The sequence below is a fragment of the Heloderma suspectum genome, chromosome 7 (genome assembly GCF_057233095.1).
Source record: "Heloderma suspectum isolate Gila_16-S chromosome 7, 16-S_ref, whole genome shotgun sequence".
NCBI classification, from domain to species: domain Eukaryota; kingdom Metazoa; phylum Chordata; class Lepidosauria; order Squamata; family Helodermatidae; genus Heloderma; species Heloderma suspectum.
Genome location: NC_139464.1, coordinates 34,222,632 through 34,246,489, shown reverse-complemented (window position 1 = coordinate 34,246,489; position 23,858 = coordinate 34,222,632). Strand labels below are relative to the sequence as shown.

At 41.9% G+C, this 23,858-nt stretch overlaps 1 protein-coding gene across 8 annotated transcripts in view; it reads left to right on the top strand.

Moving 5' to 3' along the window:
• Positions 1-23,858, top strand: part of IGF1 (insulin like growth factor 1) — a 100,221-nt gene that overhangs the window by 69,485 nt on the left and 6,878 nt on the right. For 3 of the 8 annotated variants that reach the window (XR_014784263.1, XR_014784262.1, XR_014784264.1), the window contains exons 3-4: positions 10,407-10,588; positions 18,736-18,851. Coding sequence is in view for 4 of the 8 variants with exons in the window: in XM_084809607.1 (XP_084665733.1) it covers positions 10,407-10,588; positions 18,736-18,795 (242 nt within the window). In the remaining 4 variants the exon portion in view is untranslated. Of the gene's footprint in view, positions 1-10,406; positions 10,589-18,735; positions 22,463-23,858 lie in introns of those variants that run through there. The other 5 variants (XR_014784261.1, XM_084809606.1, XM_084809605.1 and 2 more) reach the window with 2 other exon arrangements.

The window sequence follows — 23,858 nt, the reverse complement described above, 5'->3', positions numbered from 1 at the left end:
GATTTGTTGGCACATTGAATGCAGCACTTTAACAGCATCATCTTTTAGGATTTTAAATAGCTCGGCTGGAATACTGTCATCTCCGCTAGCTTTGTTGTTACTAATGCTTCCTAAGGCCCACTTGACTTCACTCTCTAGGATGTCCGGCTCAAGTTCAGTGACAGCACTATCATGGCTATCAGGGACATTCAGATCTTTCCTGTATAGTTCTTCTGTGTATTCTTGCCACCTCTTCTTAATCTCATCTGTTTCTGTTAGGTCCCTGCCTTCTTTGTCCTTTATCATGGCCGTCTTTGCACAAAACGTTCCCTTGAGATCTCCAATTTTCTTGAAGAGATCTCTAGTTTTTCCCATTCTGTTGTTTTCCTCCATTTCTTTGCATTGTTCATTTAAGAAGGCCTTCTTGTCTCTCCTTGCTATTCTCCGGAACTCTGCATTCAGTTGGGTATATCTTCCCCTTTCTCCCTTGCTTTTCGCTTCCCTTCTTTCGTGAGCTACTTGTAAAGCCTCATCAGACAGCCACTTGGCTTTCTTGCATTTCTTTTTCTTTGGGACGGATTTCGTTGCTGCCTCCTGAACAATGTTACGGACCTCCGTCCATAGTTCCTCAGGCACTCTGTCTATCAGGTCTAATCCCTGAAATCTATTCCTCACCTCCACTGTATATTCATCAGGGATATGATTTAGGTCATACCTGAACGGTTTAGTGGTTTTCCCGACGTTCTTCAATTTAAGCCGAAATTTTGCAAGAAGCAGCTCATGATCTGAGCCACAGTCAGCTCCAGGTCTTGTTTTTACTGACTGTATGGAGCTTCTCCATCTTTGGCTGCAAAGGACATAACCAATCTGATTTCGATATTGACCATCTGGTGACGTCCATGTGTAGAGTCACCTCTTGTGCTGTTGGAAAAGAGTGTTTGCTATGATCAGCATGTTCTCTTGGCAAAACTCTATTAGCTTTTGTCCTGCTTCATTTTGTACACCAAGGCCATGCCTGCCTGTTATCCTGGTGATTTCTTGACTTCCTACTTTAGCATTCCAATCCCCTATGATAAAGAGGACATCTTTTTTTGGTGTTAGTTCTAGAAGGTGTTGTAGGTCTTCATAGAACCGATCAACCTCAGCTTCTTCGGCCTCAGTGGTTGGGGCATAGACTTGAATTACTGTGATGTTGAATGGTTTGCCTTGGATTCGTACTGAGATCATTCTATCATTTTTAAGATTGTACCCCAGTACTGCTTTTCCCACCCTTTTATTGACTATGAGTGCTACTCCATTTCTTCTAAGGGATTCTTGCCCACAATAGTAGATATGATGGTCACCTGAATTAAATTCGCCCATGCCTGTCCATTTTAGTTCGCTGATTCCCAAGATGTCGATGTTCAATCTTGCCATCTCATGTTTGACCACCTCCAGCTTACCTTGATTCATTGATCTGACATTCCAGGTTCCTAAACAATATTGTTCTTTACAGCATCGGATTTTCTTTTCACTGCCAGACACATCCACAGCTGAGTGTCCTTTCGGCTTTGGCCCAGCCGCTTCACTCTTTCTGGCGCTACTTGGAAATACCCTCTGCTCTTCTCCAGTAGCATATTGGACACCTTCCGACCTGAGGGGCTCATCTTCCGGCGTCATATCTTTTAGCCTTGTGATACGTTCCATGGGGTTTTCTTGGCAAGAATACTGGAGTGGGTTGCCATTTCCTTCTCCAGTGGACCACATTTTGTCAGAACTCTCTGCCATGACCTGTCCGTCTTGGGTGGCCCTACACGGCATAGCTTATGGCTTCACTGAGTTACGCAAGCCCCTTCGCCACAACAAGGCAGTGATCCATGAAGGGGCACCAGGATACTTCAGCATTTTTCCTACAGGCAATCATTATATTATTAAACAGCATAGCAGGGCTTTTCTACATGAGGCATTTATCATGTGTTCGCCATTCTCTACTCATGGTTGTTTATGGGTTCTTTAGACAACATTGTGACCCTCCAGTTTCACTTCTGTGTCTAACCAACACTTTTGGTGAGTTGAGCAGGGAAAATGTGACATTTAATTGTGAAAGCAAAAGCACAATTTCCTTTTGTGTATTTGTGCTCTTCTGCTACATCACAGTGTCATCTAGAGGTTATATAGCACAAAAGCAAGAAAGGGAACACTCCTCGTGTACTGCTTGAAACTCAGTTCTATGACAAAACTGAAAGTAAATACTGTGGATTAACAGCTGATTATGAGCCTTGTGTAGAAAAGCTCATAATGGCTTGGACTGAGGGTGCTTCCAGATGGAGGGCTCCTAGCGCTACTTATCAGAAGCCATTATACAGCAATTCTGTCTTTTTTTCCTTAATGGATTATTTGTGGAAAGGAAAAAGACTGAAGGATTGATGGAAAAACATGGAAGAGTTCCAAGAGGAAGATGGCAATGTCTGGATGCACACAAACGCCATAAAATTATGTGAATGAAGCAAGACAATGGTGCTATTAAAGCCTCATGTGGAAGCACCCCAGTGCAAGTCAGTCACACTTAGATCCCTTTGAAATCAAGGGAATCTAAGTCATGACTAATTTTTCAGACAGATTTCAATAAGGCCTACATGGATTAACTTTCTCTGGATCCAGCCCCCAATACATTTTGTGACACTGCATGTGTAAATGCTGATATGCCTCATCTAAAGTGCTCCACTGTGTCATACATATCCTTAGGGTGCAATCCTAAATAATTTAGACAGAAAAAAGGCCTACAACTCCTGGCTGTGGCATGCTGGGAGTTGTAGGCCTTTTTTCTGTCTAAACTTGTATAGGATTGCACCCTTAGACTTTTACTTTTCTTGGCTACAGTCTAAGTATCTGATTCATTTGTGTGACTGAAAACTAGCTGTGGCCACCCTGTTAGTTCAAGGCACATCGATACGTGTAGTGCAGCAACGTGGTCCTCAGATCACTCTGGCTCAGTTCAGAGTTGTAACTCATGAACCATGTTTGGGGTTTGTGTGTGGAGAGGGGAGGGGAGGGAGCAGACGACTTGGAGTGTAGAATGTTAAGGTAAGTGGGAGGCGAAGCTGAGGGGAGCATGGAATGACAGTTAACGTGCTGATGGAATATTGGTCAGTTGACAGTTGGAGAGGGAGAGGGAAGAGGGTGGATTGTAGAGGAAATTAATGGATGCATATGGGAAGCCCACAAGCAAGACATGGGTGCAATAGCACCCTCTTGCTCATGTTCCCCAGCATACTTCTGATAGTGAAGGTAATATATAGCCATCATGACTGGCTTATCCCCCATGAATTTGTTTACAGCTGTCCAAGTTGGCTTTAACTATGTGCTGTGTGAAGATGTACTTCCTTTTATCTGTCCTGAATTTCCCACCTTTCAGCTTCATTGGATGAACCAGGGTGCTAATATTACAAGAGAGGGAGAAAAAAATCTTCCTATCCAGTATCTCCACACCATGCCTAATTTTATATACATCCATCATGTCCCCGCACCCCCAATTACTTGTGTGTGTTTTTAGAATCTTAGCTAAAAAGCCCCAAACATTGTAAACTTTTCTTATAGGGGAGTTGCTTCAGCTCCTTGATCATTTGGGTTGCCCTTTCCTGCACCCCACACCCCCCCACACACACCATTAGAAATTCCCTCAGTTTTGATGTTCTGGTATGTCATTGCTTATGTAATCAAATGGCACCACTCATGCACAAAATGGAGGCATCAGTAGACTCGGGGAAACCCCACGGTTTGCAGAAATATTAAACATCTTTAGAAAAAACTCAAAGACCCCCAAAACAGCCCAAGGAGGACTGAGCATGCTCAGGGGGGCACAGAATGCTGGCTGGCTGTTGGAGGGAACAAAACAAAGTAGGTGGGAGGGGAATGCAATGGACTATATTGGGAAAGGTCACCGCTGGTTGGCTGGAACAGTGAACAGGAGCATTTGACGTGACATTATGTTGTAGGTCCCACTTGCCCCATGGGGAAAAAATATACAGACACTGTATGGGTACCTCTATGTTTTTACCTATGGGGCAAATAAGAGCCTCCAAGGAGAAAAGGTAGACAAGGAAAACTATAGAGGTTAAAATTGTTTTTAAAAACCCTTCCCTCAACATTGTGGTCTCAAACTGATCACTTTTAGGAAGAGGGGTTTCCTGACAGGCAATCCAGTTCAATTCAGATCCCCACATCCACCCATGGTGCTTTTAACACATTTTTAGCATGAGATTCAGTCATAGATTTCCCAATGTCTTGTCTAGTTTGGCTCTTAGCTAGGGAGGTCTCAAAGGTTTTGGCTTTTTTGACCAACAGCAAAATGTGTGTGTGTGTGTAACTCTATGTGTATTGTGCTTTAATTGGATACCATTTCCTGCTACTATGACCATGGCAAGTGCCCTGACAGCTCAGCTATACAGTAGCTTTTACTTCACTATTATGTTGTTGTTCAGTCGTTAAGTCGTGTCCGACTCTTCGTGACCCCATGGACCATAGCACGCCAGGCCTTCCTGTCCTGCGCTCTCTCCCGGAGTGTGCCCAGGTTCATATTCATTGCATCGGTGATGCTATCTAGCCATCTCATCCTCTGCCATCCCCTTCTCCTTTGCCTTCAATCTTTCCTAGCATCAGGGTCTTTTCCAGTGACTATTCTCTTCGCATTAGGTGGCCAAAATATTTGAGCTTCAGCTTCAGTATCTGTCCTTCCAATGAGCACTCCGGGTTGATTTCCTTTAGGATGGACTGATTTGACCTCCTTGCAGTCCAGGGGACTCGTAAGAGTCTTCTCCAGCACCACAGTTCGAAAGCATCAATTCTTCGGCGCTCAGCCTTCCTTATAGTCCAGCTCTCACAGCCATACGTTACTACTGGGAAAACCATAGCTTTGATTATACGGACATTTGTCAGCAAGGTGATGTCTCTGCTTCTTACTATGCTGTCTAGGTTTGCCATAGCTTTACTCCCAAGGAGCAAGCGTCTTTTAATTTCATGGCTACAGTCACCGTCTGCGGTGATCTTGGAGCCCAAGAAAGTAAAATCTGTCACTGCTTCCATTACTTCCCCTTCTATATGCCAGGAAGTGATGGGGTCAGATGCCATGATCTTTGTTTTTTTAATGTTGAGTTTCAAACCAGCTTTTGCACTCTCCACTTTCACTCTCAACAACAGGCTCTTTAGATCTTCTTCGCTTTCTGCCATTAGGGTGGTATCATCTGCGTATTACTCCCGGCTATCTTAATTCCGACCTGTGATTCATCCAGCCCCGCGTTTCTCATGATGTACTCTGCATATAATTTAAATAAGCAGGGCGACAATATGCAGCCTTGTCGTACTCCTTTCCTAATTTTGAACCAATCGGTTGTTCCATGTCTGGTTCTTACTGTTGCTTCTTGGCCGTCATACAGGTTTCTCAAGAGACAGGTAAGGTGGTCTGGTACTCCCATCTCTTTAAGAATTTGCCACAGTTTGTTGTGATCCACACAATCATAGGCTTTAGCGTAGTCAATGAAGCAGAAATAGACGTTTTTCTGGAATTCTCTTGCTTTCTCCATGATGCAGCGAATGTTGGCAATTTGATCTCTAGTTCCTCTGCCTCTTCGAAACCGAGCTTGTACTTCCGGTAGTTCTCAGTTCACATGCTGCTGAAGCCTAGCTTGTAGGATTTTGAGCATAACCTTGTTGGCATGTGAAATGAGCGCAACTGTACGGTAGTTTGAACACTCTTTGGCGTTGCCCTTCTTTGGAATTGGAATGTAAACTGACCTTTTCCAGTCTTGTGGCCACTGTTGAGTGTTCCAAATTCGTTGGCATATTGAGTGCAGCACTTTAACAGCATCATCTTTTAGGATTTTAAATAGCTCAGCTGGAATACTGTTATCTCCGCTAGTTTTGTTGTTAGTAATGCTTCCTAAGGCCCACTTGACTTCACTCTCGAGGATGTCCGGCTCAAGTTCAGTGACCGCACTATCATGGCTATCGGGGATCTGATGGGGTCAGATGCCATGATCTTTGTTTTTTTAATGTTGAGTTTCAAACCAGCTTTTGCACTCTCCACTTTCACCCTCAACAACAGGCTCTTTAGATCTTCTTTGCTTTCTGCCTTCTTCTTCGCTTTCTGCCTTTTCTTCTTCACACTATCATGGCTATCAGGGACATTAAGATCTTACCTGTATAGTTCTTCTGTGTATTCTTTCTACCACTTCTTAATCTCATCTGCTTCTGTTAGGTCCCTGCCTTCTTTGTCCTTTATCATACCCGTCTTTGCACAAAACGTTCACTTGAGATCTTCGATTTTCTTGAAGAGATCTCTAGACTTTCCCATTCTGTTGTTTTCCTCGATTTCTTTGCATTGTTCATTTAAGAAGGCCTTCTTGTCTCTCCTTGCTATTCTCCGGAACTCTGCATTCAGTTGGGTATATCTTCCCCTTTCTCCCTTGCTTTTCACTTCCCTTCTTTCCTCAGCTACTTGTAAAGCCTCATCAGACAGCCACTTGGCTTTCTTGCATTTCTTTTTCTTTGGGATGGATTGAGTTGCTGCAACCTGAACAATGTTACGGACCTCCGTCCATAGTTCCTCAGGCAGTCTGTCCATCAGGTCTAATCCCTTAAATCTATTCCTCACCTCCACTGTATACTCACAAGGGATATGATTTAGGTCATATCTGAATGGTTTAGTGGTTTTCCCTACGTTCTTCAATTTAAGCCGATATTTTGCAATAAGAAGCTCATGATCTGAGCCACAGTCAGCCCCAGGTCTTGTTTTTACTGAATGTATAGAGCTTCTCCATCTTTGGCTGCAAAGGACATAATCAACCTGATTTTGATATTGACCATCTGGTGATGTCCATGTGTACAGTCGCCTCTTGTGCTGTTGGAAAAGAGTGTTTGCTATGATCAGCGTGTTCTCTTGGCAAAACTCTATTAGCCTTTGTCCTGCTTCATTTTGTACACCAAGGCCATGCTTGCCTGTTATCCCGGTGATTTCTTGACTTCCTACTTTAGCATTCCAATCCCCTATGATGAAAAGGACATCTTTTTTTGGTGTTAGTTCTAGAAGGTGTTGTAGGTCTTCATAGAACCCATCAACCTCAGCTTCTTCGGCCTCAGTGGTTGGGGCATAGACTTGAATTACTGTGATGTTGAATGGTTTGCCTTGGATTCGTACTGAGATCATTCTATAATTTTTGAGATTGTTCCCCAGTACTGCTTTTCCCACCCTTTTATTGACTATGAATGCTAATCCATTTCTTCTAAGGGATTCTTGCCCACAGTAGTAGATATAATGGTCACCTGAATTAAATTCACCCATGCCTGTCCATTTTAGTTCGCTGATTCCCAAGATGTCGATGTTCAATCTTGCCATCTCATGTTTGACCACCTCCAGCTTACCTTGATTCATTGATCTTACATTCCAGGTTCCTAAACAATATTGTTCTTTACAGCATCGGATTTTCTTTTCACCACCAGACACATCCACAGCTGAGTGTCCTTTCGGCTTTGGCCCAGCCGCTTCACTCTTTCTGGCGCTACTTGGAAATACCCTCTGCTCTTCCCCAGTAGTATATTGGACACCTTCCGACCTGAGGGGCTCATCTTCCGTCATCATATCTTTTAGCCTTGTGATACGTTCCATGGGGTTTTCTTGGCAAGAATACTGGAGTGGGTTGCCATTTCCTTCTCCAGGGGACCACATTTTGTCAGAACTCTCTGCCATGACCTGTCCGTCTTGGGTGGCCCTGCACAGCATAGCTTATGGCTTCACTGAGTTACACAAGCCCCTTTGCCACAACAAGGCAGTGATCTATGAAGGGGTCACTATTATGATACCAGTGCAAATCCCATGTCACCACTAGGGCTAGTAGTTTGAGAATGATTGGATTAAAATATGTTTGCCTGTTTCCCTTGTGAGTGGAACAACTTTACACTATAGCTAAACTGGCAAAGGTGAAAACCAAGACAAAAGTTGTTTTAAAAAGATTATTTATCATTTCTTGAAGTTTGAGGTCAAAAACATGTAAGATTTTTCTCGTTCTTCTCCCTCTGGTGTCCTTTCAGCTCTTTCTCCTCAGCTTCCCTTCCTCCTCCTCTATCACCAAGTTACTTTTCTTCATCCCTTTCCCTACATTCTGTGCATTTCTTGCACAGAAATTCTTCTTTCTTCCTTAATTCTTCTTTCTTCTTTCATGTTCTTTCATTGGCTCAGTACTCTAAGAGCTCACAGGAGTAATCATTATTACACGTGCATACACACACTGTGTCACATGTTATATTATATGCACAGTGTGAGGCATATGCATTAACCTCCCCTTTCCCTCATCATTCTCCTTTCTCCCTTCCTGAGCTGCCCAATGCTCAAGATTTGAACTTTTTTGAAGTTTCAAAATTTTCTGCATGTTTACACTGCTCAAGCTTCAATTTTTTTTAAAAAATGAGCAAAATCTCCCCGTTAGATCACTAGTAATATGCCTTACACTACCGTATTCTTATATAAGGTATAGTTAAAGGGGGGTCTTCGGTGATCTGTAGAAGTACGAAGCAAGAATTATTTATTTATTTATTCATTCATTCATTCATTCATTTAGAAACATTTGTATCCTGCCCTATATCATTAGGATCTCAGGGTAGTGTACAGATAAAATTAATTTATAGATCTTTCTATTTAGTTTATACCACTTGAGGGAAACTGTTCAAATCATTAGGATTTATAAAGCTAGTGGCAATGCCTAGTTCTGAGTAGAGGGCCCTGCTGGCTAAATAGTCAGGTTTGTTTTATTGCTAGAGAGGTTCTGGTCTATTATGGTTCTCAAGGGGCTTTTTGTAAGCAATTGCTTGGTCAACAAAGAGTGCAAACTGTATTACATTCCTCATATTAACAATGCCACTAACAGTACAATCCTATTCATGTTTACTTGCAAGTATAGCCACTGTCCTCAATGGGGGCTTACTCCCAGGTAAATGTGCATAGGATTGCCACCTATGCCCTTCACAAGATGTGAAGGGCCAGGCCTACCATTAGGCAAAGCAAGGCTTCTGCCTTAGGAAGCTGATGTAGAGCACCATGAAAAGACAGAAAATTGTTAGTTATTTAACTTATGATTGTTGCATTTTTACTGCCAAGGACAAGTGCTTGCAGGCTTTTCTGCCTCAAGTGCTGAAATAACTTGCCTTTCTTTGAATCCTGCTGTAGTGGGGCATGCTTTGCTGTTCAACCTCAGCCAACAAAATGTCTTGGACCAGCTCTGGTTAGGTCTCCTAACTCTATAAATAGCACACTGCTTAATCCAGTGCATGGACTCATGATGTAAAATACTAAAAAAGTGTTTTATGTGTTCTATGGAAACAAGCTTTTATCCTCAAAGCATAAGTAATATCTTCATGGGGCTTCTTCAGGCATCATGTATGCTTAGGTGGCACATCTGACCCCTGAGGCTTCCAGCCTATTAGAAGGTCAGGTGAGGATAATAGCAGAACCAGCTACACTGCTGAGATTTATCAGCAACCTGAATAGAGTAGAAACTATATTAATAAAAAGCAGTATGAATAAGAAAACAGTAAAAGTGTAAGTGCAGTCTCTGGTTCCTCATGGAGTTTCATGCACTTCACTGAATGAGGTTATCAACCATTATTAGTTGGATTTGATGGAGAACACGACACTATACTCCCAGGCATATCCAAAGTTAGTCCAACTTACAACATTCCCACTAAAAGGAATGGGACTTAAGCTAGGCTAACATTAAATACAACCCAATGTGCAACTAGCTTAATTATTCTAACTCCTGAATGAGCCAGGCTCAAGAAAGTCTACATGTTTAATCTATATACACCTGTTTGTGCATATGATGTTCCATGTGCACACAGGGTGGCCACATGTGCATTGTTCAAAAAGAGAAAGTGCATCACCAAAAAAGAGGGGTAAAGAAGGTATGGATTTGCATAAAAATTGCATGTGCTGATTTATACATAGATACACAAATTTAGCAATAATTAATATAGCTTAAATAGAAATATATTACATCTCACCATAGTGGGGAGGACTGTGACCAGATGACCTGTGTGCCTGCTCAGTCTGCTGTCCAGGTGCTCACTGTTGATGGGAAACCCCGAGGCCCCATAACAATGCTCTCCGTTTTGATGGTTCTTTCTCTTTAAACTGGACTTGGACTGCACAGCCCTCCCAACGGAGAACTGCCCTCTGTAAAGTGGGGTACATGGCCACTCTGTGTGCACATTAAACCCAGCAGAGTTTTGGAATGTAGGGTGGACAATATTTTAAGAACTCCTTGTTCCAATAAAATACGTCTTTTTTTCTACACTTCTCATTCTGTGGGACCGACGACCCACCTAATAATATTGTAAGGTTAATAAAATATTTTAGGCTTTTGTTCTCTTTTTTCACTGTGACTGATTTATGTCACCTTTAGGTAAACCAGCAGGGTATGGAGGCAATAGACGTCCACCTTCTACCAAAGGAATAGTGGATGAATGCTGTTTCCAGAGCTGTGACCTGAGACGGCTGGAGATGTACTGCGCTCCCGTCAAACCACCTAAATCTGCACGGTCTGTACGTGCTCAGCGCCACACTGATATGCCTAAAGCACAAAAGGTAGGCAGAATATGATCAGATCTAATCTACGATTTTGTTACCTTAGAGGATTTCCAGTGTTGCTCCAGAAATAACGCCAGAGGTTGTTCATGCATAATTCCTTCTTCATGTATTCATTCACCTGGGTATTCACACCCCACAGAATTCTTGTACATTATAGAAGATTCGGGGGAATGTTTTAGGGCTTCAACTGGTAGCTCACCTGTCCTAACCTAAGATGGATGGTGTGGATCACACCAATGGCACCACCACCATTTTCTTTTAATTGTTGTTGACTTGATCTTCTTCAAGAATGAGAAACATAGAGAGAATGCCACAGTTACAAAGGCCTCCTGTGCCTATACATTGTTTCATAGAAGTGATTTCAGGAAGTGCAGCTTCTCTAACTATTCATAAGTGGTGTACTGCCAGAAGGCCTCAGCCATGAGCAGGCCATGTGAGAGAACTGGGTAGAATAATTTCACTTTTGTTACAGCAGAAGACCCCTATGAGTAGTTTGGCTTATATACAGTATTACAAGGATAGGATCCTATCCTGTTAAGGATAGGAGCAATCTGTTGAGGGCTGGGGTACACTCACAACATTTTATTGTGGGTTCCCACTTGTTTCGCATAAATTCAAAATGATATATAAATATACAAGTGGGGTCCATCACCAATATGTCGTGGTATATCCCTGGTCTGGATGTCTTGCCTGAGGCTGTCACTGAAGGAGCTGAAAAACCTAGTATTTTTATGGGGTTGGAGATAGTCTGAATGACCTTTCAAGGATCCCTTACAGTGCAGTGCCTATTGTTGCAAAGAGATTCAGGATCTCTTCCAACTTTGTAATCCTCACCCTCCACCCCTCTGGCTCTAAGATTATTAATTAATTAATTAATTAATTACATTTCTATACTACCTATTAGCTGAAGCACTCTGGACAGCCTACAAGACAAAGCTTAAAACCATAAAAGACAATAAAATCATCAAACATATTATACAACCATAAGTTTAAAACATAATTAAACCAAAGAAGTAACCAAGATAAAAGCCAGCAGCACTGCAAAGATCTAAAAATAGATTAACACATTACAAAAGTCTGAAGGGCTAAAAAGCCTGCGAGAATATAAAGGTCTTCACTTGGCACCAAAAGGACAACAATGTAGGTGCTAGGCAAGCTTCTCTGGGGAGGTCATGCTACAACAAGGTGCCACCACTGAGAAGACCCTCGCCTTAGTAGCCGTTTCTGTGAGAAGAGCTACCAATGTGTGTGCCTTGATGCAATACCACTCAGGACCTTTGCTGCAATGTGAGATTTAGGGGGGATTTTTGAATTAGAATACAAGCCAGCCTCAGCCCACCTCAGATCTGCAGTATTAACAGTGGACTACATTCCAGGACTACTGTAAGCTGCTCTCTCTGGGCACAGCCTTCTAACATGCAATAGGGGTATAAGAATGAACTACACCACAAGGTTGTTGCATATTACTCTTCTCAGCCCACCTGCAACTCAACTTGCCATAGGAGTCTAATCCCTCTGGACAACACTGTAGGGTTGCTGTAAACCATTCAGAGCCTGACCTGCAGTATTCAGTGCAATATATACTGCAGGGCTGTCATGAGCCACTCTCAGTCACAGCCCCTTCCAACCTGCAATATGGGGACAATGAACTGCATTTAAATAAATAAATAAATAAATAAATAAATAAGCTAGCTAGCTTTGGAATTTGCACAAAATGTTTCACATTAAATAAGAACTGAGTTAGAAAAGGCAAGAAAACCTCTCTTTGCTGCTAACTTCAGCGGTGGGGGGGGGGGGTAGACGCACAGGTATCCATTCCCAGCTATCTTTGAATCTTGGATTTCTCCATTGATGTCTATGGGCAGCTCTTACATCCTAAAGTTTCTGTGTGAGCTAGGAAATTACCTAGCCAGACAATGAGGTGGTACTCTTTGCTCTTTTTATATCTGTGTGTCTCTTCCTCTATCCTCTTTTGCTGATTTCTTTGAGGAAGGAAAAGAAGTGAAGAAATGGAGCAGAGGTCCCCAGAGAAAGAGAAACAGAGAGATAAATACCTGCCTTCCAATTCTCCTTGCTCCATCTGTGCTCCTTGCCTTCTCTCTGTCTCTCTTAGCTAGGCTCTCCTGCCAACTGGTCAACAGTGTTTTGAAGCCTCCTGGGCTGATGCAGCCATGCCCCCTCTTTACCAGTCCAGTCAGCCAACAGATTCCATTCCGCACCCACCCTCACCAAGCCCCGGTGTTTTCTTTTCCAATGGACTCAACATGCTGTGGCTACTGAGATGCTCAGTACTCCTTTGGCTGTTTGGGGGTTATCCACCACCCTTAAGATTCCCCCCCCCCCAGATTGTTTGTGCTTCTGCCAATCTTGAGATTCCCGCAAGACTGGTGATAGGGCCGATTCCCCAGCCCCCACTCCCTTGAGTGTGGATAGTGCCATTTTGGCTACAAAAGGATTGGGGCTCATCACTGAACTTCACAAATAGAGGAAATGATTCACATTATCCCTATACCTTAATTTTCAAGAACATACTAATATTCTACATTTACCTGGAAGTAACTTTGTTTTCCTCCTTTCTACAGCTGCATTGTTATCCAGTGCATTGTTATCTGGGAGTACGTCTCACTGAAATCAGTGGGACTTATTTCCAAGTAAACAGTCATATAGGATCAGACTACACATCTTGCAACTAACTTTTATCCAAATTGTTTAATCTGGGCTTATATATTCAAACCTTCCCCAAGCCTTAGGGACAGGGTGGCCTAGAATTCCATATGAATAAGAGAAATAAATTGGCATCTTTTAACAACCTTTCTTGAGCTGATGAGCAGTCACATGTGATCCATAAGCCAGTTTGGCTACTGCTGCAACAGGCCATAACCTGTCAAGATGAGTCAGAGTGATCAAATTAAGGCAAACTAACAGATGAGAATGAGATGAAGCTCCCCGAGTAATTTTGTTCTATTGATATCATTGGCTGCATGGAAAAGTCTCATTAAGGCCCTGGAGGTGATCCAAACACAAACCAGATGCCTCCATTGGTTTTAAATTGTCTCAGCTGTTTGTGATGGTTAGAAATGTGTTACTCAGACCAAAGTCATATTTGTATCCTACACTGTCATTACAACCAGTTCCTCATCTTTCAAGCAGCAGTAATCAAAGCACTGGGGCAAAGGAGGCACGTTTTTAGAGGTTCACACATCATCCTTTCTCATGTTCAGCACATCTTCTCCAAATTTAGGTTTCTAAATATAGTATAGTTTTATCATTAAGCTTATGCTGGGTAATGTCAAAGCAGATCATTCTGTAAATTCAACTTGCAACAAAAGATATTAAGAGGTGGTATGTACAAGTGGACTATAATTCTTTCATATATATGTGTGTATATGTATATGTATATGTATATGTATATGTATATGTATAGTACCATTTTATATACTACTAGTGAAAAGACTCAGTTTTGTACAGGTTGGAATAGCCCGTACTACAATGGTAGTCAACTTGTGGCCCTCCAGATGTTTTGGCTTGGAGCACTCATCATCCTTCCCCATTAGCTATGCTGGCTGAAGCTGACAGGAGGTGGAGAGCAAAACATCTGGAGGGCCATGGGCTGCTCACCCCTGCTTTAGTGTGATACAGTGAAGCTTTCAAGCAAACTTTCACAGCTGTCAGAGATAGACACATTGTGCCCACCCTGCCTGTTGGCACCCTTAGGCCTAATCCCTTCCATGGTGAACCCCTATAGCCCCCTGAGGGGACTGTCAACTTCATTCCCCTGAGGGTGCACTGCCTCACAGCAAGAGAAAGGGGGCAGCTGTATAACCTTGTCCCTTAGAGTACTGCCCCATGGCTTCAAACTGTATCAACTGCAAAGCTATCTGTTTGTTAGGGAAGTCTGATGCCTAGTGAATGAAGGTGGTACTCCAACACAAAGACATATTTAAATTAACTTTAATTGATGTGTTTTAAAATGAATTAACTCTGAGTTGCACACCCCTAGGGTCCCGTTAGTATGCATGCCAAATTTCAGGGTCTAGGTTTCACACTCCTGCTGCTATGACAATGACAAACAGACAGACATGTTTTATTATGATTTATAAAAATAGATTTATAAAAATATTGATGTCCCACTTTTGGTGAAGGATGGAAAAGGCTGCTTATTGTAAACAAATCAACTTAGACAATGCTTCTAGAACTAACACCAAAAAAAGATGTGCTCTTCATCATAGGGGATTGGAATGCTAAAGTAGGAAGTCAAGAAATCACCGGGATAACAGGCAAGCATGGCCTTGGTGTACAAAATGAAGCAGGACAAAGGCTAATAGAGTTTTGCCAAGAGAACACGCTGATCATAGCAAACACTCTTTTCCAACAGCACAAGAGATGACTGTACACATGGACGTCACCAGATGGCCAGTATCGAAATCAGATTGATTATGCACTTTGCAGCCAAAGATGGAGAAGCTCTATACAGTCAGTAAAAACAAGACCTGGAGCTGACTGTGGCTCAGATCATGAGCTTCTTGTTGCAAAATATTGGCTTAAATTGAAGAACGTAGGGAAAACCACTAAACCATTCAGGTATGACCTAAATCATATCCCTTATGAATATACAGTGGAGGTGAGGAATAGATTTAAGGGATTAGACCTGATGGACAGAGTGCCTGAGGAACTATGGACGGAGGTCCGTAACATTGTTCAGGAGGCAGCAACTCAATCCATCCCAAAGAAAAAGAAATGCAAGAAAGCAAAGTGGCTGTCTGATCAGGCTTTACAAGTAGCTGAGGAAAGAAGGGAAGCGAAAAGCAAGGGAGAAAGAGGAAGATATACCCAACTGAATGCAGAGTTCCAGAGAATAGCAAGGAGAGACAAGAAGGCCTTCTTAAATGAACAATGCAAAGAAATCGAGGAAAACAACAGAATGGGAAAGACTAGAGAACTCTTCAAGAAAATTGGAGATCTCAAGGGAACGTTTTGTGCAAAGACGGCCATGATAAAGGACAAAGAAGGCAGGGACCTAACAGAAGCAGATGAGATTAAGAAGTGGTAGAAAGAATACACAGAAGAACTATACAGGAAAGATCTGAATGTCCCTGATAGCCATGATAGTGCTGTCACTGAACTTGAGCCGGACATCCTAGAGAGTGCAGTCAAGTGGGCCTTAGGAAGCATTAGTAACAACAAAGCTAGCGGAGATGACAGTATTCCAGCTGAGCTATTTAAAATCCTAAAAGATGATGCTGTTAAAGTGCTGCACTCAATATGCCAACAAATTTGGAACACTCAACAGTGGCCACAAGACTGGAAAAGGTCAGTTTACATTCCAATTCCAAAGAAGAGCAACGCCAAAGTGTGTTCAAGCTACCGTACAATTGCGCTCATTTCACATGCCAGCAAGGTTATGCTCAAAATCCTGCAAGCCAGGCTTCAGCAGTATGCGAACCGAGAACTACCGGAAGTACAAGCTGGGTTTCGAAGAGGCAGAGGAACTAGAGATCAAATCGCCAACTTTCGCTGCATCATGGAGAAAGCAAGAGAATTCCAGAAAAACGTCTATTTCTGCTTCATTGACTACGCTAAAGCCTTTGATTGTGTGGATCACAACAAACTCTGGCAAATTCTGAAAGAGATGGGGGTACTTACCTGTCTCCTGAGAAACCTGTACGAGGGCCAAGAAGCAACAGTAAGAACCAGACATGGAACAACCGATTGGTTCAAAAATGGGAAAGGAGTATGACAAGGCCGCATATTGTCGCCCTGCTTATTTAACTTATATGCAGAGCACATCATGAGAAACGCCGGGTTGGATGAATCACAGGTCAGAATTAAGATTGCTGGGAGAATTATCAACAACCTCAGATACGCAGATGATACCACCCTAATGGCAGAAAGCGAAGAGGATCTAAAGAGCCTCTTGTTGAGGGTGAAAGAGGAAAGTGCAAAAGCTGGTTTGAAACTCAACATTAAAAAAACGAAGATCATGGCATCTGACCCCATCACTTCCTGGCATATGGAAGGGGAAGAAATGGAAGCAGTGAAAGATTTTATTTTCTTGGGCTCCAAGATCACTGCAGATGGTGACTGTAGCCATGAAATTAAAAGACGCTTGCTCCTTGGGAGGAAAGCTATGGCAAACCTAGACAGCATAGTAAGAAGCAGAGACATCACCTTGCCGACAAAGGTTCGTATAATCAAAGCTATGGTTTTCCCAGTAGCAACGTATGGCTGTGAGAGCTGGACTATAAGGAAGGCTGAGCGCCGAAGAATTGATGCTTTTGAACTGTGGTGCTGGAGAAGACTCTTACGAGTCCCCTGGACTGCGAAGAGGTCAAATCAGTCAATCCTAAAGGAAATCAACCCAGAGTGCTCATTGGAAGGACAGATACTGAAGCTGAAGCTCAAATATTTTGGCCACCTAATGCGAAGAGAAAACTCTCTGGAAAAGACCCTGATGCTGGGAAAGACTGAAGGCAAAAGGAGAAGGGGACGGCACCGGATGAGATGGCTAGATAGCATCACTGATGCAATGAATATGGACTTGAGCACGTTCCAGGAGAGAGCGCAGGACAAGAAGGCCTGGCGTGCTATGGTCCATGGGGTCACGAAGAGTCGGACACGACTGAACGACTGAACAACAAGTATATGTTAATATGTTTTCAATAAGCAGACATTTTTGTCCTTCACTACACACAGGTGGTGAATGTGAAGTTTCAAGTCCTTTTATTGGAACATTTGGTTACTCTATATTATTTTAGTGTATACTGTTGCAAATTTTTATAAATTCTTTTGTGTTATTCTGTCCATACATTTTTCCATTCTTCTATCAAAATTTGTTCTGACCTTTTCATATTAAAGTTTGGGGGAGATGGGAATTCTTTGCGAATTCTGATACAAAATGATCTGATCCGCACCACCAGTACTAATGTGCAAATTGGATTATAATTATCCTTCCCATTTCACAGTTCTCTGAGGTTTCTATTGCAGTCCTTGGCTAAAAAAACATACCAAAATCCATTTTAAAATGCATATTTTAGGATAAAACATGTTTAGAAATGTGTACTTTGAGATAGAATACATTTATAAATGCATCTAACATAAGAAAGTGCATTCAAAATACATATTTAAATAAGATTTTTTTCTCTGTGTGTTTTCTTAAGGCACAAGTTAACGTGGAAATGGGATGGACTTATAAATGAACACATGTGAAATTGACTGATCTGTCTATTCCTAATGTCAGAGCATTCACACTGGACTGGCTTCCATATTTAAATGGCTACCTTGCCCCTAAAAAGCAGTCTTGCAGCTCAGCCCACATTTGAGAGACAAGGTTGTGCAGATCGTAGTGTGGTGGACTTGGCTCTAGCAGAGATGGGCAACGTGTATCTCCAGATGCAACTTGTGGCATCTGGAGAGCCACAAGTTGAAATCTGCTCTAGTAGATCTCAATTTAAATCTTGGCTCTTTTACAGACTCAGCCAATGACTTTGGGAAAGTAGGGAGGGGGCATAGCTCAGGGATAGAGCACCTGCTTTTGATGCAGAAGGTTCCAGGTTCAATCCCTGGCATCTCCAGATAAAACTGGGAAAGCCCTGCCTGAAACCCTGGAGATCCTCTATGAGCTTTTCTGCAGGAGGCTGTTAATCAGCTGTTATATCTACTTTTGGTTTCATTGCAGAATTGACATCTAAGCACTACACGAGGGGCATTTCCTTTCCTACTTTTCTGCTACATAACCTCTAAGTGGCCCTGTGGAACAGTGGAATAGTGCAAATACCCAAGAGTAAATTGTGCTTTCTTTTGCTTTCAGAATTAAATGCTGCACTTCCCTTGTTTTAAAAAAAAAACTCACCAAAAGTGTTGGTTAGACACAGAAGCAAACTAGAGGGTCACAATGTCACCTAAATACCCTATAAACAGGGAGTAGGGAATGACAAACACACAATAAATGCCTTGTGGAGAAAAGCCCAATATGCAGATGTTACTGAGCTAGATGGACCAATAGGCCCATCCCTATCATCCACATCTGTCTGTTCCCCGTTTGTGAAATGGGAATAGTAGTGCCCAACTGTGAAGCTGAGTAAGACAAGGATTGCAGAGTGATGTTAAATCTCTCTATAAATACTTTTTTTCCCTTTCATTTTCAGGAAGTGCATTTGAAGAACACAAGTAGAGGCAACACAGGAAACAGGAACTACAGAATGTAAGAAAATACCATCCATAAGAGTGAAGAATGAACGTGCCATCTGCAGGATACTTTGCTGTAAATAAATTGTCAAACATTGGACAAAACGTTAGAGTTCAATAAGCTTGATGAAATCTCCACTAATGGGCATTCTCCCAATGAACAATGCAAGTAAACATTCCAGTAGAAACCATCTCAGTGCTATAATGTTTCTGAGGCTGGTAGATTGCTGTTCTAATTGTTCACCTGCTATAAAATGTCCTGCATAGACATGCACAAACACACACACACACACACACACACACACACACTAAACTCTTAGAAATCCTGTGCCCCTCAAATGCCAGCAAATGTACAGGCCTTTGATGGATCCAATTGCACTAAATTAACTTATGAACCCTGCTGTTGGAGTCACTCACCAGCCTTGTCTAAGTGGGGTTTTGGCATTGTTGTTTTTAAATATTTGCACTTCCATACAAGCAACAGACTGTTCGTCTTGCAGTGTCTGATAACATTGTTTGTTTGCCCCTTCCATATTTGCACAGTTTGACATTCCTAGTAGCGGCAGCAGTAAAGTAACACATTAATTTCGCCAGTGGCAATTTGACAGCATAAGAGTTGCATGCATTCACCCTCCAATTATGTGCTCCACTCCACACACAGAGCTCTTGTGTTTGCGGGAAGCACCATTGACTTCCATGGAGGAAGCTGCTATACACATTGATTCCTGTTTGCATATGAAGCTGCCCTCAGCCACTGAAGTGAATGGAGCAGCCTGCACACACTTGAGCTCCATGTGTGCACCAGAGCCCCATAGCTGCAACAAACTGCTGGATCAGGATAACAGATTTTTAAGACAAAGCTCCCCTTTCCCCTTGCACAACACATAAAGGTACAAATAGATGCAACATGAACAACAGGATTATTTTTTTTTAGTATCAGCTGAGAGCACACACAGGCTCTCTTTAATCCTCACTGATTCTTTCAGGTAATGAGTTATCATGCAACAATATCAACAAACGTCTTTTCCTCCGTATAGTGCAGCATGTAGAAATTTAGCATATCAGTAGTACACATATAATCTACAGTATGTACAACTGTTTCATAGTACAATGGTGCTATTTTGTAGTTTGATTTATGAAAGGGTCTGACCAAAATAGTAAGAGGTAAAAGCAAAATAATACACTTGGAATAGGGTGGGAACTATGCCAAAGATTAAAGGGAAATACTTTTATTAAACAGATGCATGTTTTTTTAAAGTTTCTAATTAATTAAAATTTAAATCTGAATATCAAGTAGTGAACACTAATATCCAAGCATGACTGAAATGTCTACCTTAAAGCCACCCAAATACAAAGCCAATCAGTGGTTGGTGTCACTACAGACTCATTCTTGGCTAGTGGCACTTTCAGAACCAGCTCCTGATGCCTTTGAAAAGATGCCAATTATGGCTTTGCACCACCACAGGGACCATTGACCCTTGGTGCTTCTCAACTGGGCTGAGCAACAAAAGACCAAAAGAGGCTGCTAAAACTGATAGAGTTTTGATGGGTACAGCCCTTTGTTTGTTTAAAGAATGGGCCTGCAGTTTCTTCACAGAGCTAATGGAATTGAGTGGAATTTAAGTAGCCGCCCAGAGAGCTTTGGCTACTCGGTGATGCAGAAATGTAATAAATACATAAATAGCCTGAGTTCCCCCTTAACACATGAAGTCAGCAACTTCGATTCTGCTTTCATGTTATGCAATTCTGTGCTGAAGGGGTTTGCATGTGGATGGAGCCCATCACATGTGTCTCCCCCACATAATAAGTGCTCCCAGACCCCCTGGTGGGAAACACCCTCCTGATTAGCCCCACCAACATAACCATTCATGCCCATGCCCCTGCAGTGTCGGCTCACACTGCATCGAAATGGCTCCCAAGCTTGTTTTTTAGGACTTTTCCCTAAAGGCTGCTAAGGCCTCTGAAGCTGTCATCTTCTACAGGCAATCTTGCCCCAGAGCTCTGGCACCAACTGGTCCAGTTAGCCCAGCATTAGGGGAAGAAGTTTGCTTCTGAGTCCTGGATGATTTCCCCAAGTCTTCTAGGCTCTGGTGCATAATGCTACTTCCAAAAGTACACTAAACATCTGAAAAGTGATCACATAGCACTGCGCATCAAAATCAGCAGAATCACAGTGTGCAATTCATGCTGTATTGTACCATTTTGATGGCAGATGGGTGATCACATCTGAAATGCTCCTGTGCATATAAAACTCTCTGCACGTAGCAAAATAGCAATCACAGCTAATGATTCTAGCTTAACCTTCTCCCTGTCTTGTTACTTTTCTATGAGCAGGGTGTTTCTTAAATGAGGGACCTTTAAAACATGAGAACGCCTACTGGCAATCCAAAATAATGTTGTCCAACAAGAACTGTGTTACATGATTCTGCTGATCATATAACTCGAATCACAGATGGAACTACCATCCACCTCCAAAAAATAGCAGCACTCATCCTAGTGCACTGTAATGCCTAATTTATACTGTGACATGAATAGGAACTCTAGTTGTGGCCCAGATAAGAGGCAAGTAACTGCTGCGGCAACCCACAAGTCATTTCAACTGATGGTACTTTAGAATCATAGTGTTGGAAGGGACCTGGGGGTTGTCTAATCCAACCTTCTGCTCAGTGAAGGATGCAGCTATAGCATCCCTGACAGATTTGTAATTTTCTACCAAAAATAACCATTTTTTGGTAGACAGTCAGGGTACAATCAAATAAATAAGTAAATAAACTGGCATCCAGGCTTTGCTTAAATAGCTCCAACAAAGAAGAGGCCCACCAACTCCAGAGGCAGTCAGTGTCACTGTCCAACAGCTGATCCTTTTAGAAAATTTCTTCTAATGTTTAGGAGCGACTAAGTAAGGACACATGTCCCTAGCTAAGAAACAGAATAATCCCATGTCATTTTAAACAGTCTTACAAACGCTTGCATGAAAATAAGGCTCACTCTCTTCAGTTGATTACATGTACCCAAGTGAGTTTAAGGCTGCAATCCTATACACATTTTCCTGTGGGTAAATCTCACTGAATTCAGCAGGACTCACTTCTAAGTAGACACACATAGGATTGCACTGTAAACCTACCCATATCTAGAAGGAATTAAGTCCAATAATGCACTGGAGCCTACTTTCAAGAGAACCTGCATGGGATTGTGCTGTATCTCCTGAGCTAGGCTTTCATGTAGAATGGACGCAGGCACTGCAAATTCTTTGGCTTGGCCCCCTGCACGGACATAAACTTTATTTGTATTTAGTAGTAATTTGTACATATCTTTGGATGATAGCTGGAACCTAAGAATGTATATACATATGAAGTCTTCTGCTGTATTCAAGGCTCCTCCATTTTTAAGAGCAAAAACTTTACAAATGAAGGAAAAGAAAATAATTATTACGTAGCGAACTTTTACTTTACCTTTTACTGGTTTGGTCAGCATGCCAAAATGGTGCTATTGTTTTGTTTAAGAAAGTACTTGACTTAAGAAAAAAAAAAACCTAAAGTAGAAAGCATATGAATATTTTAAAGATAAGAAAATGGCAAATATATAGATTTTGCTTATTAAAAGAGAAATATGTCTAGCCATAACCTTTCAACTTTTTGTCATTAAAAAAGGGAGAAATATGTGCTAAATTGGTAGGTCATTCATATTAAAAAGAGAGAGAAAGAAAATAAAAATTTCAAAATGAATACTAACATTACGTATTGAAAATCAGGAACCGAAGTGTGAGACGTGCCAAGTACTGCTGCAGCCTAACTTGCATTTGTTTCAGTGGGCCTTACACGGGGGTACTGCTCTAACCCCATTGGGATGAATGGGTGTTGCACTGCAACAGTGTTTATAGAGTATTACACTCATAAATAAGTGATGCCCAGAAACTCCAGTGTGCCTCTGGGTGTTCCAGTGTACAACCCAAGGCTCCTCAAGAGCTCCCATTCTACTAAATACAGGGTACAGTCCTGAACTTGTCACAAAACGTGTGCATGGAACTCTGGATCATGGCACAAGACTCTAGCTGTTAAATGCTTCATCTGTTGTTGCACAAGGATGAGATAGTTATTACACGAAATTTATGAAACCGTTAAATCCCGCCTTGATATAAGTCAGGAGAGAGTTTGACAGAGTTCAGATTTTCATTCAGAAGGTTGAGTGTTGCCACTCTGCAGTTTCAGCACCAACGCCCTAGAGCATTTTCACACGTGACAATAAAGGCACCCTTGAGCCTTACTTGTGCCATTCATGTGCACATGTGAATGTTGTTAATAAAGCACAGAAGAGTGTTGTTTTTAAAATAGATGGTATATCTGGAGCCACTGTTTGTTTTACATCTGCATGACAGATGGGCAGAAATTAAATAATAATAATAATAATAATAATCTGAGATTCATGTGTAAAAATGCCCTAAAACAAATTAGTTCCCAACCCAGCATGATAAACATACCAATCCAATTCTAATTGCACTTTAAAAGGTATTTATGTCTGACTAGTTGCACCAAAATATTAATAGGAGTGTGCACTGGAGTGAGCATCCCATTTGAAGCCAGTGCAGATAGATGGTATCCACACTTACAGTGCAATCCTATGCATGTCTACCCAGAAGTAAGCCCCACTGATATCAGTGACTTTTACTCCAAGGATTGCAGCTTTCAGTGTGCATTTTTTGTTCGTGATTCCCAATCCAGCAAGTGATATGCCCACAGAAAGCCTGCTGATGGGTTTGGATCTCCTCAGCTGGGTCAAGGCAAAAGTGGCTAAGTTTATTTTGTCTATCTGTAACTGCTCACTACTCCCCGACTTCAACGAGACCATTCTGGAGAAAATGGTTTGAGTGCAAATCACAGCTATAACTGCCCAAACTCAAACTTTTTGCCTTGAAGGGAAAATAATTTTTTGAAATCCATTTCTAAGGAACAGCTCTAGTTTTTGAGAAAGGGTTGAAAATCTATGGCTAACATTCCGTGAAGCTGAAATTGTGTGTGCACGTGAGCATTGAGTCTGTATGTGTGTTTCTTTTTAAAAAAAAATTATATGGTTTTCATAAACATCA